The sequence below is a fragment of the Seriola dumerili genome, unplaced genomic scaffold (assembly GCF_002260705.1).
Source record: "Seriola dumerili isolate Sdu_G_001 unplaced genomic scaffold, Sdu_1.0 BDQW01000432.1, whole genome shotgun sequence".
In the NCBI taxonomy this organism is placed as follows: Eukaryota; Metazoa; Chordata; class Actinopteri; order Carangiformes; family Carangidae; genus Seriola; species Seriola dumerili.
In genome coordinates this window covers 6,447,806-6,462,187 of record NW_019174687.1, presented here as the reverse complement: position 1 = coordinate 6,462,187, position 14,382 = coordinate 6,447,806, and the positions used below count along the sequence as shown (strand labels likewise).

Genomic DNA, 14,382 nt, shown 5'->3' with positions numbered 1-14,382 from the left:
CAACCTTGAGTGGTCCTTTGACACTTAACTAATGCTCTAGGATTCATGACACTAACATCACGCCAGGTGGTTTTCCTGTCTGATTTCTTTGGATAACAAAAAAAATAGAATACTTTTTGTTGAATCTAGATCCACTAAGTTACTTAAAGCATTTGAAGGTGGCTGCTTCAAAGCATGACATGCACATGAAGGCAGTCAATGAAGATACCTAATGTAATCTTAACGTTTTTTATGTGGAATAGCATGAGAAGTTGACCACAACTTGACAAAGGAGATTAGTACAGTAAATTCATACACCCGTTTAAAACTGGAAAGCTGGAAAGGACAAATATCCTATGTAATGTAATGCACTGTGTTCTAGTCTTTAAAACTTTTATTCAGTCTTTGTTTAAATGATTGAGTTAAGCGGCTGTTCCTTCAAATTTCAAGTATCAGTAGAATGGCTTTTTTTTGGACAGACATTAATATTAATACCAGGGCAGTCTTGCAAAAACCCACAACTTGCAGGACTCAAAAACACACACATAAATGCACACACACACACACACACTCAAAAGGCAGCAGGGGGTGAAATTGTAGAGGCTGTTGAGAATGTCACGGCAGGAAAACAGACAGACAGGAGGATTCTGCTAAATTCTCCTCAAACTCCTAAACTCCTCATCCCTCCAGTGTCTTCTTTTTTCATAATCCTTGTTCCTCTTTTCATCTCCGTTGACCTGTCTACTCTCCCTAATATCACAGTCATGCTTTTCCAGCTTTCCCCTACTTGTCTCCCTTTTTCTGCCCTCATCCTCCTTCTTTCTCTGTCCTCTTGTACCTGCTGTCATCCCAGTTATCCTCCTCCTCCTCATCTGCTTCCTGCTTCATCTCATGAAGTCAAATCATCTCCTAAATGTGAGGCGGTGCATCCAGAAAGCAGATGGTGGCCCGTACACACAAACAGTGAAAAATCAGTGAGGGATAAAATGGGAAAGGCGGCAGAAAATTTCACTGCAGTTGTGAGAAACACAGAGGGAATACTATGACCAGACAGCCTGCAGACTCCTGACCCCTACACTTTATCCTCTCACACGTTATATTGCTCTTCCTCCCCTTCTTCCCTTTTCTTATTCGTGTTTAACCCTCCTCATCCTCACCTCTCTCACCCTTATCCTCCCCCCTCTTAACCTCTGTTTGACCTCAAAGTGTTTAGCTCTGATTTAGTTCTGTCTTGTTGTGTTGAAATTCAGCCTTACCCTGCCGTCTTTAATGGCCACTGACTCAGCTCAGTCCAGCTCTCTAATAGAAACTGACCAGCGCTGCTTCGTCTCATCAGCAGTCATTGCAGAATATCAGAGCAGCAGGCCGCAGAGCTGTAGTCACACAGCACTGACTTCATAAAAAAAAAAAAAACACAGCAGTGACAGCAATAAGCAGCGATCAGCATCTATTTTGGTGTGTAACAAGGTCACGTTAGAGCCGGGACTGCAAGGTATGAAGTAATGTAGATGAGCTCATGCTGAAGACAGATATCAGCCAATTAGCCTTGCAAAAATTTAGAGTAATGCACACTTCATAAGCACAATATTAAGGGGGCAATTTCCAGATTTTGAAGGTGACACTTATTCTAATGTGGGAAGGACATAGGAAAATGTGACATTAAAATTCCCACAGCAGTCTGTGTCTCCAGAGCTCAGTGACACCACCTGTCTCTCTGCCTCTGGCTTGATGCAGAGCCTGTACTTCATCATTTTTAGTAAGTGTAAAGGTAAAGGCAATGTCAAAATGTCACAATGGAGGAATTGTTTTACCATACTGTTATAGCAGCTTGCAGTCGTAAATAAGTAAACTAACAAAGGGACAAGTGGCAACTGGAAATGCACCGTTAGTTCATGAATAACATACAGACACAACACATTCTCAAAAGGAAAACTCACTGTTGTATTCTCAGCATTCATTCACATCAACATATCAGTGAGTAGTACCAGGAATTACATGGACTTTGTATTCTGTGACAAAGTTCAAATTTGTATAAAAGGTCCCATATAGTATAAAGTGAAATTTGCATGTCTATTTGAGTATCAAAGCACTCAATCCACAGAGAAATGCACTCAGCCTGTATTCAGAAAGTCAGCCTTAAAATGACCTGTCAGGACTTCTGTAACTTTGTGATGTCACAACAAAAGTCACCAACCTTAGCCATGCCCCAAGCCTTAGTATTTACCTGAAATCTGCTATGTTTTTATTTGATCACTCAGAAAACAGTCAGCCAATCAGAAGAGAGGCTCAGAGCTTCTCTTCTGTTTGGCTCATCGACCTGTTGTTACTAGAGCCTGAGAGAGGAGATGTAAAACTACACGGAGATGGTTTTTGGTAGCTAAAACCACAAATACATCTTCTTATGAATCAACAAATGAAACAGGAAAAGTGTCAAATATAGGACCTTAAGGTAAAACCACAATCTTTTCTTAACCATAACCATACCATACTTACATAGATATTGTAAAAAGCCAGAATTTTATATACATTTGCCATTGCATGTTTAAAAAAAAAGCATAGCAGCTGAACATTATCTGAGGGTTTGCAGAATAGTTCAATATCAACATTCTTGGCAGGAGGGTTGAATAATGCTATATATAGTGTTGAGCTATGGATCCATTGATCCTGCCCATGCCAAGTTATTCTAGCTTTTCAGCAATGGGAGAATGGCTTTTACTCACAATTGCAAACGAGTCTCAACTCAGCACTGAGCTAAATCTACTCAACTGGGAAAACAACCACAGAAAAAAAATGCTGGGGAAGGTGAGCCCTTCAACATCATCCTTCAACATGAGAGTGACTGAGTATCATGACCTCCACAAATGGAAGCAGATCCAGTATTCTAAGCAACAACAAGTCATCTGTGATGATGACAACCACACATGATGAATGGCTTCATTTTTTGGGAACCAGACGTCTTCTGGGGACGGCCTTGAACAAATACAGCAGTCCAGCAGGTCCTAATATCAAATGGATGGACTGCAGTCGTCTGTCAGCTCCTCACTTAACTACCTGTTCCTGGGTTAATAACCCCAGATTCATGGCTGGTGGCTCCACGTTGGGTCTGTAACCTTGACTTCATCAGATCCCATTCATGGCTCCACTTTGCCTGCACACATTTCCATAAATGACACTAAAGAAGAAATATGAAGGGGGATTTACCCTCAGCTACTTCCCTTTTTCCTCATCCCAGCTCACACTGATGCTGTCCTCTCATGAATCATAAGGGCCTGGGAGGTTTGCAGGGAGTTTCACCACACATTCACACCAAATAGTTTATATTCACAGGTTTATGTTCTCCTCAGTGCAAACAACTAGCTCATTGAAAAGCAATAAATTCCCATGAGACAGGGCTTTGCCACACCTGAAATAGGCTGCTGAATTTACACCTTCCTCAGCATTTTCTTTACCAACTTAATCCTGGAAGAGCTGAGGGATTCTTCATGAGCTCTGATATTTAATCAAGCACCCTTAATATTCCCCTGGAGCTCCCACAGCTTAAATAACCAACATTGTCTAAAGGCATCCACCAGCCTTCATTGAGGGAATAATAACACCCTTGAATTTGACATTCAGCCTTCCGGCATCTCAATAACTCCCTTCAGCATCAAACATGTAAGTTACCGACCCATGCTGTCTTTAATTTGATGTAATTAGCGGAAACACTAGATTGAGTTTAAGAAATCACACAATTGGAGGGCAGGTGGCAAAAAAAACCTGTCTGAATATGAATTCCTGATATGAATACATCCTCGACTTTCACAACCGTCTGTTTCACCTGTAAAACATCTGACTCCCAAATGGCTTCTCAAACTCAGCAGCTGACTTTGAGGTAGGACAGGACGCCTTTACTTCCTTCTGCAGGCAGACAACAAGCTGACTACTAATAACAGATTCAGGTATGAAACTTCACTGCTTGAGGCCAGAGTGGGACTCAGAGGAACCAGTGAGCCACCGTCACTTTAACACCCAGGGACGAGGAAGAAAATGCAAATCAGTAGGACTGTAGTGGTATTATCTGTCATTAGGCTAGGATTAAAGTCATTTAGTGTTCTTGAGATTATCTGTCATTAGGGTATGATTATAGCACACACTCCAGTGGCTCTAAATCAGCTCAGAGGGGAGATAAAACCCTCAAGGAAGACTGATGAGACTGGGAGAGAGGGAGAGCAAAACAGCAAGACAGACAGAATACCTGAAGATGACAGTTAAGAAAGTGAAAGCAACCATCTATCTTCCATCTGTGGGTGATGAGTAATAATGACTTACTAGATGAAAACCCTTTCATTCCTGCCATGGCAGAGGCTGCAAGGGAGGATAGCATTATATGAATAAATGATAAACTGTGCGTCATCGTAACCTGACCCTGTTTTGCTCTCTACTTTGTCCACAACCAATAACCAGCATTATTTGGCAATGAAGTCGAGGAGGAGGGGGGCATGTCTGGCTGTGACCTCTGGCTATAACTACAATCTACAGCATAATGTTTTTCATGTATAAGGCCTCGTTTACAATTGCAGAGATATTAACATTTTCAGTTAAGTTCAATCATTGGAAAAGAAATGCATTTAAAACAGTGACCACTCAATATTACACTTATTGGGATCAATCGATTATCAGCCTGGCTGATTATTGGTGGTAAAATTCTGCATTTTCCAATTATCTGTATTGTTATTTCTTTTAACTGATAACTAATAAAATAAATTAATCTAAAAATGTGCTGCTTTGGCTCTGATGCAGCCACCTGTCTCTGGTCTGTATTCAGCACTCTGTGGTCTAAAGCAATGTCCCACCCACAGCATGATCTGATAGGCTATTACTTGTGTAACCAATCACGCTGAAGGCTGCTGTGTACACAGTCACGGACACGGACACAGTTACAGTGAGTGAGGAAACACAAATATCAAACCTCTCAGGACAAATCTTAGCTCCTTCAGTTCACTCTGATAAACAGCCTCAGCCAGACCTTGCTCCTGGCACCAACAGACCACTGAACCAAATGACGTGTGGAGAAAAGTCATAGGTGATTATTAAGTGAATGGTGAACAAGAGGTGGGCTCTCTTGAGGAGTAAATGCTTTAAGGACAAGTTATTGGTTTGAGTGAGCTGTGGATTCTTTTTTCCCTTTTTGTTATGGCTTATAAATGCCAAATATCTTGCTTTATCCAAAGCTGTTTCCTTTGAGGCAGTCTTTGCTTTTAATTTGGATTCCTGCAGTCTCCAACAACAGTATTTCTATTTCCAACTGTTGTATGTCAGTACGACCATAATACGATGGTCTGTATCATGTTTTCTGTCCATCGCTCTGTCGTCATGATGTTGGTCTGATCCCTCAACAAGTAATTTGCTTTCTGAAATCCTATAACACGCCTGGCTTGTTGTATTCACCATGATGTCTGCTTATCATCCATCCCCTCAAATTTTGTATTGAATCTGAACTTCTATTAAGTCATGTTTGTTCCTCACTGCTGATCAAGCAATAGGACCTTTTTATGAAAATGATTTTTCCATTGCACATAAATGATATTTTCTACAGAAATTATTATCATGCAAAAAAAGTTAATTTGTGCTCAGAATGGTCAGGAGTAAGGCACAAATACATATAACACCATGAACTGCTTGTGCTAGTTTACAATAGGATCTCAAACTGGATCTTATTTTAATTTTTTTAATGAACTATGGCATGTTACAAAACAGCTTAAAAAATGAGTTGTCATTAAACTGTTTATCCATATCAATGCAATATTTACATACTATTTATATAACTTACCAATTAAGTTATTCAAAATATTTGAAGAGGCAATCTACTGTGTTTAACAGCAGGTCAGATGTGCCTCCTTTCAGTCCAGGCAGCTACATCTCCATATTAACGTGTCTACATAAACTTTAACCTCATGTTTGCTTAAAACACCCGGGGGCAATCCAGCTCATTTAAACCTACACTGAGCAGAGCAACATAAATGTATTTATTACACATACACACTAACTCAGTTACCAGAAAATACACATACTAATTTCACATGGTTTTAAAACTCTGAAATGCTTTTATCACAAAAATATTGCATTTTAACACATTCCTGTTAAGTCCTCCTGTTTGCCAGATGTTTGATTTCATAATGACATTGGATTGTTTCATTGTTTTGGTTTTATGAAGAGTATCTGAAGCTGAGACTTCTGTGCATGTCGTTTTAATAAGGCTGGCAAGCATATGCAACCATTAGCATTGTTAGCACAGCTGGGCGTCTGGGGCATCTTACTCGAAAGCTAACCCAAGGCTAATCAATTTGCTGGCTAATTAGCTAGTAAACAACCTAATCTATTACGCCAGGTAATGTTGAGTGCTGACACTGATACTTGATGATTAGTACTAACATATAATTAAAATAATACTGGAATTTCACTCAGCTCAAAAAGACAAGAGTAGACTGCCTCACGTTCTGTTAGTCAATCAACCACATGAAAAGCTATTTATCTGATATCTGCATGAAAAATCCACCAAAAGGCACCAACACCACAAACACAGCCAAGAGGTCATGTTCAGTGACTTGAATTAGCTGAGGTGACACCAAGCAGACAGCTAGAGGCCAGGCAGTTTTCATGAAGGGGGAAATTAGCTATAGAGACCAAAACCGTTTTCTGTACCAGGCTGTAAACTGTAAACATGTTTATTTCTGGTGTAAAGTTGGACATTTTAACATGTTGTCTGAACCAAAGTGGTGGATGAACCGATATTACCATCCCCAGAGCCCACCCACTAGTGTGACTGATTTAAAGTATAAACATATTACATTACACAGCATCGCATCAGTTGACCAGAATGCAAAGCAGCTGCAAGGCAGGGCAATTACAGTGAAACATACATGTCAAACAGTTCTCTGGAAAATGAGAGGAATGACTGAATTAGAAACAGATGGAAGGTAAGAAAAGGAAAATAATAAAGGTAAAATATAAGACATAATCACATGATAATTCCTTGAATGGATTGAATGTTAGTTAGCTTATGCTCTCCATGTGTTACAAGCAAAACCATGTTTGAATAATACAGACCTTTGTGTTTTACTATTAGCAGCAACAATGGGGAAATCAAGACCTGTAGGTCATTAATTGAGTTTACCTCAATTATATACATTCATCATTCTGTGTCCCCCAAGCTGATATTAAACTTTGTATATGAGCACAACAGTGGCCTTCATGTCTGATTACACGGCAAGGCTAACCTTGACATGTCTTGTCTTCACTGAATTTATGCTTTGAAAAGCAGTTGATTTTTCTAAAAGCAGAACAAGTCCAAGAACGAGGAGACAGCAGAGACGTCCAAAGCTTAATCATGAAGCATAATTAATTAATTAATCCACTAATTAATGTAGAAATTTATTAAAGTCAGTGCTGTACCAACTCAAATTATGCTTAAAGAAACAGCAAAATACAGCAAAATTCACAAGGGATCAAAACTGCCTATGGGCATGATTAGAGACACTGCAGAGCACCACTAAACAATACAATAAAAGAAAAAAGATTACAGTCTGTACCTGTGTTTCTCTGCTCTGTGTGAAGAGGAATACAGCAGAGTTCATATTATTAATGATATTAATGTTATTCAGGAAAGGTCTGCAAAAGCCTGCAATTTTCGATTTCATTTTGCCTCAGCGCCACACACTTACTTTTATTAGCCGTGATGGACATGGCTTTATGCATGGTAATGTCGGTCAGTTCACCACTTTTGTCCAGACTAAATTACATGGATTGCCTTGAAATTACATACAAACATTCATGGTCCCCATAGGATCAATCCCGCTGACTTTAATGTCGCTGACTTGCTGTCTAAGGGTCACCATGAGGTTTAAATTATGTTGATTGATTTCCATGAAATCTGGCTCAGATATTGACGCTCCCCTCAGGATGAAGTGTAATAACTTTGGTGATTTGCCTACCTTTTTTTGCCATCATCAGATAAAAATTTTAATTTGGTCATAATTAAATTAGTGGACAAATACCTGCAAAACTAACATCATCCCCATCAGCTTCAGTATTTTGAGTATAGTGCTAATTAGGAAATGTTAGTATGCCAGCATGCTAAACTAAGATGCTTAGCATGGACATTAGAATTGTTAAACATCATCATGTTCTCAAATTGTCACTGTCAATCACAGCCTCAAAGAGCTGCTAACATAGATGTACTCTCAGTCTTGGTCCAACATAAACCCAATTTTCTCCTGCCAACATCTTAGCAACTTGATTAGGGGCATTCTCATTAGCAAAATGCTTTGGTCTACAGCCGTCCAAGCACCTCAATTAAGAGGAAAAATGTAAATTGTGTAAAAGAAATTCTTGATACACGGCTGCACCTGAATAACCTGCAGCACATGTATCCACACCTTTCTTTGAGGTTGTGGAATACAAGATTAGACAGTTTGTGGCAGCCTGCTCACTTCTTCAGCTCCTTACTTTATACTGTCTCACAGATTTTATAGTCAGACCTTCTGAAGTTTTTTTCCTGTTCAGCTGCTGGGAAACAACCAGCATCTCTCACAGACTCACGGAGGTTAAAGCCTCAGTTTACAGGAACAAAATTGGTAAGGAACAGTCCATTGTGAGATACTCTGCAACTCCTACATCTCATCAGTCTGTGATGTTCAAAAAGCTGTAGCAATTTACTGCTTCAGCTTCCAGAATTCCTTTCCACAGCGGCCAGACATCGAGTGATAATTTGTTTCCAATCAAAGCTGAGCGTATGGGCATACAAGCAAGTTTAGGACGGCCAACTTGTTTGTGTATCATATCTAATGATGACGGCCTCATGCTTTATTCAGAGCACAACTTGCCCTGAGGCAACTGTGGATTTTGGTCTTTTTTCTGCTGGAAAAAATTGGTCTCTTTGTGATAGATTTCTCTCTGTGATTCTTGAGTGTAAGTGCAAAATTGTTACTAATCGACACAAGCTCTTGCTCTTTTACGATGATAAACATCTTGATGTTAGTGTTGATCTTTAAAAATTTGGTTTTCTGCTCTGTTTGGGGTTTCTGGTCTTGCTTTCCACTTTCCATCTATGTTTCGTCACTTATTTTTAAAGGTCCCATAGTCTACACTTTTCATGTGTTTTCTTTGAGAAGATATATGTGTGGTTATAAGCTCCAATAACCAACTTAATGTAGTTTTACATCTCCTCTCTCAAGCTTCTCTCTGGAGCGCTGAGCCTCTCTTCTGATTGTCTGATTGTATTTTGAGTGATCTTGTAAGAAAATACAGCAGATTTCAGGTAAACACTCAGAGGAACCAAATCCAGCAAGGCAAGGAGCATGACTGAGAGCAATGACTGTTTTGTTGTGACGTCACAAAGTTACAAAGTCCTAACAGCTCATTTTAAGGCTCAGTTTCTGAATACAGGCTGTGTGCATTTCTCTGTGGACCAAGCGCTTTGATACTTTCACTATCACTATAGAAGCTAGACCTGCTTTATAATCAGAAAAGACATGGAAATCTACATTTCTGCAATATGGACCCTTGAAAAATATAACAACAAACAACAACAATATTGTTCTAAAAATGCAAGATACATGGCCAAGTTACATTCAAAGCTGCACTAATAAATATTTTATATATCAAATTAAATTAAATGACTGTTTGTGTGAAACGTGAAGTGTTTTTGCATCTTTAGCTCATTGTTTTAGTTCTCCTGTTTTGGCTCACTCTCACCGCTCTCATCTGTGTTGCTTTTGGCAGCTATTTTCAGCGGAAAAAAAACACAAACCCCAGTAACCTCCAGATCACCATGAGAATCAGTAATGGGGATCAAACCTTTCAGTTACATTACAGTCTCTACAAACACTAGGCCGACCTGCCTTCATTCAACCACCTCCATGTAAGAAGCACGCCTTGACTATCAAACTGTTAATATCAAAAACGATTTAACGCACACTGATTGCACAGCCCTGCAGGTAGCTGTTTCACACCATGAGTACCTTGAATCTCAACACATAAACCCCAGCGATTCACTCCTCCGGCTAACAAGTCATCAGAGCACCATCTGCGGCTGTTAAAATATATATTTCTACTTTGTTGTCATTTTGTACCACCTCCTTAATGAACAGTGAACTCTCACCGGGGGGGGGGGCTCAGTGTGAAACCTGCAGCTGGGATCCCTCCACCTTTGCAGACTTAAGTTATTATGCTGTTGTGGTTTATGGTCCGTGCATGATGAGTGTGCTGCTGGGTCAGGTCGAGTGAGAAAAACAGAAACAGTAAGAGGCTGAGCAGCCGAGGCAAAGAAAGAAACCAAAACCAAAGTGGAAATATGAGAGTCACGGCAGAAAACACTGATTGTATCTCGTGCTTGACCAATAGAAAGCTGATACTTTGGGCCATTACATGCATTTAATTACATATTCAGTATTGATTAGTCCTGTTTTAGACCTCTGATATGATGGAGATTCCTCCCCGCCCACGACTGCATGACAACATGCATGTGAATTTTTTATTTCATTGCTCATTTTACACATTTCCTTTAAAGTTAGTCAATGCACCAGAGACTTTTGATTATTGTTGAATAGGTGTGGTGCTGCTTACCTTAAAACTATTTCAGAATTTCATCAGTCTGGGTTGCAGGGGAGACTTCTATTATCCATTAGTGGTCTAAATTCTGTTTCGTAGGCTTTTACAACCTGACAGAACTGAAACTTGGAAAAGCAAGTATCAGCATTGGTCTGAGCCTTCAAAAAACACACAAATTGGTCGAGCAAGAGTCGAAACAGCAGCAGAGATGAGGCAACAGGAGAATCAGAAAATAACCTGAAGAAGCATAGAGAAAGAAAAGAGCAGCAGGAGTATACAGACAGACATACGAAATGATGTGGTCATGAAACGGGGAGAAAACATGCAGGAGCGGGGGGACCTAAAGAAAGAGGAAGAATCGGCAAGACAGGGAGAGCGACACAGCAGCAGCTCTCTGATTGAGATACAGTAGGAGGGCAGAGATCCAGGTAGCAGATGCAAGGAGGACAGAAGCTAAAATGAAACGGCAGGAAGAGAAGACCGATAGAAAGGAGCAGCGAGCAGGAAGACCAAATCAGGGAGGAGAGGATGGGGAGTGAGCAGCAGATCTGAGTAAGAACCAGCAGGGAGGAGGAGAAGCAGCTGAAGGAGAGGCGCAGCAGGAGGAAATGAGCTTGCGAGGAGAAGCGTTCAATGGAGAAGCTGTAGATTTTTTTTTTTTTCAGAGAAAGAAGGAAAGAGAAAGGAAGGCTGAAAAACTACTGATCTGTTCAAAACTGCATTCCCCTCCCTGCATCACCTGGTTTCTCCATTCATCTCTCCAGCTGCAGAAGAAGCAATGTCTCTCTCACTCTTCTACCGTCTGACAGCTGACTGCCTGCCTTTCCATTAAACAGCAGCAGAACCAGCACACCTCAATAATTACTGAGCATGTTGCTTATCTGACATTTTCACAGCGATGTGTGTAAGACGGTCTGTCACAGAGAGGACTAGAGGGATGGGTGTGAAGAAGATTAAAACTCAGGGGAAGCCATAAGGGAGAAGGCATGGGATGATGATGATGTTGGTCGCATGGCAGAGGAACTCTGGCTATAAAAAAAGAGGGGGGTCCAAATAAAAACACAAAAGAGGTTAAATAAAAAAGAGGGAAAAAACAAAGGGAGGATCAGGTAGCAATATCAAGGGGTTGTGGAAGAGGAGAGTAAAACCAGCATGGATGGAGAACTTTTACAGCCATCTGCTTCAATTACATCTCCATTTCTCTCCTCCCTTCATCTTGATTCTCTCCATTTACCTGCTTGGATCTGTGTACCTCTCCTCCTCATGCCTGCACATTCATAGCTGACCTAAACGGCCTGTTAACACTGTGGTATACTGGCACAAAAAAACTCAATGGTTGAGATGAAAAAAAGACAATTTCTCCTTCATCTCCATCACAGAGGTCAAATAATCAAACCAGCAAATTCTCAATCCCTAACCCACCTCTCCAAGCTGCATACAATCCTTTTCTCTTTCTCACACACACACACACACCTTCACAGTCCTGCCTGCTCTCCTGAGTGTGTGAGCACAAACGTGGCTCAGTCCCAGGGCGCTCATCATGCTGGGCTGAGCACCCAATTAACCAGAAAACAAAGCCATAACGTTGTTTACACACAGTGGATGAACTGATTTCTTGCATGTTTGAGTGACAACGATTTTTTTTTCTTTGATAAAATGGGGGTCTGTCCTGGAGCAGAAGCATCCTCCTCTGTGCAAACATCCCCACGAGGGAATGGTCGTTTTAACCCTGGAAGTCAAGCAGCTAATTAACTGCGACAAAACCCAGTGAATTAAGGGAGGTCGGTTACTAAATTCCTTTGAACAGGCTACCTGCTTTCAAATATGTGCTATAGTGATGGACTGATTAATAAATAACAGGAAACAATCACCATTCATGTAAAACCACTTAAACTGCCCTTATTTCTCTTTTTACAGCCGAGCACCAGTGCGCAAACGAGATGCGCTATATCCCACACCCTTCACCGGAAAATAAATACCTGTACTTTATCCAACTTAACATAACAACTAAATGTGACAACTGAATGTCACTGCATCCAAGAAAGGTAAAGGGAGGGTGACAGAAGCAAGAATTTAAAGCTTCCTTTCCGGGTCTGGAGCTGCCCGGACTGGCTGCGTCTCCTCCAAGAAAAGTAAAAAAAAAAAGAAGCGCGCAAAGCCTGCTCACCTTCTCCGGTTGTCCCGTATGAGCTGGAGAGAACCAGGGCGACCTGAGCGATAATAATCCCAGCGACTCTTTTTTTAGTCCCCAGATCCATGATGAAGCGGCGGGAGGATGCAGAGAAGCCCAGTGGCTGCCGGAGGAGAGAGAGACGGCGGACCTCTCCTCTCCAGCTCCAAGAGAGATCTCCTCAAACCCCACAGACTGAAGGAGGAGAGAGAGAGAGAGAGAGAGAGAGAGAGAGAGAGAGAGAGAGAGAGAGAGAGAGAGAGAGAGAGAGAGAGAGAGAGAGAGAGAGAGAGAGAGAGAGAGAGAGAGAGAGAGAGAGAGAGAGAGAAAGACAGAGAGAGACAGAGAGAGACAGAGCGAGAGAGTTTTCAATTTCACACTTGCAGGATAAAAATGTAGTTTCACCACATGGCATAAATTCAGATCAAAAACTTCGACCCTTACTCTAATCTGAGTAGTATAGTTGGCACTGATTGGGAGGGTCTGACCCCATAAAGAGGTAAAAACGACAGGGGGGTCTACAGTGAGAGGGTAGAAACATTCATATATCCTTCTTAACTCTAACTACATATTACAATGAGAGTGCAAATTATACAATGACAGTCAGGGGGATCAACGAAAGGGGACCCAGAACAGCAGCAGGCAGGCGCTTCAGACAACTGAAAGCTGCCAAATAAATGTAGTGGAGTAGAGAGAACAGTATTTGTCTCACTACTCATGACTGAGCACCAGTGTTTGTTAAAATTAGATATGATATATATATATATATTGGCAATGAAATAACAAGGCTAGCAACAAATAAAATGGCTAGCAGTTAGCTAGTATGAGTTAGCTAACATTGGTTAGCTAAAACTGTAACTACAGCAAAAGTTTGAACATTAGCATTCATCCATACTTGACACAGTCTAATTCAGAAACTGATGATAAGAAAGTGCGCTATACCAGCTAGATAGTTATTTACTGCTACTTATATTTACCTAAATTTTCTCAAATTTATTTCTGTGACGTATTGGCGCAGGGACTTCAGGACGGAGCACGGATGGCGTGAGGCACTTAGACGAGACCTGTAACTTGTTAGTTAAGAAGTGGTACGGTCCACTTTAGGGGTATCTGAAATTACAAAATTCTTCCAGAAATGAATATGGTAAATATATTGTAATATTTACATATACAGGTAAATATGCTATATCAGTGTTTCAAATCCCCCCAAACTGTTGTTTTTACCTCTTTTTTTAATCAAACCCTGGTTTTGGGTACTTATAGCTGTGATTGAGCAACTTCTTGTGCATGCAACGCCACTGTCACTGGCAATTGTATCTAAAGCACAGTATAAATACTATAATTTATTCAGCATCTGAAATATAAAATGTATTTAAAATGGGGTTCATTAACTACTGTTATCAAACCACTCCAAATATGCAGCAGTTTTTCTTTTTCTCCCTCATTCCGTCGAACCATGAATGTCTGTACAACATTTTGTGCCAGTCCATCTGTTATATGTTGAGATATTTCACTGGGCAATTGAAAACTGACCTGCTGGTGCAAGATGGAAATTCAGGGGATAATCAAAGTCATTAGGATTCATCCTCTGGGCGCAATCAATGAACTTTCATGGCAATCCATCCAATATTTGTCAAGATATGTCA

At 40.6% G+C, this 14,382-nt stretch overlaps 1 protein-coding gene across 1 annotated transcript in view; it reads right to left on the bottom strand.

Annotated features, from left to right (window-relative positions):
* Positions 1-12,824, bottom strand: part of LOC111233859 (contactin-associated protein-like 4) — a 97,597-nt gene extending 84,773 nt beyond the window's left edge. The window contains exon 1 of the mRNA XM_022761759.1: positions 12,734-12,824. Within this exon, the coding sequence (XP_022617480.1) occupies positions 12,734-12,824 (91 nt within the window). The remainder of the gene's footprint in view (positions 1-12,733) is intronic.
* Positions 12,825-14,382: the final 1,558 nt, after the last annotated feature.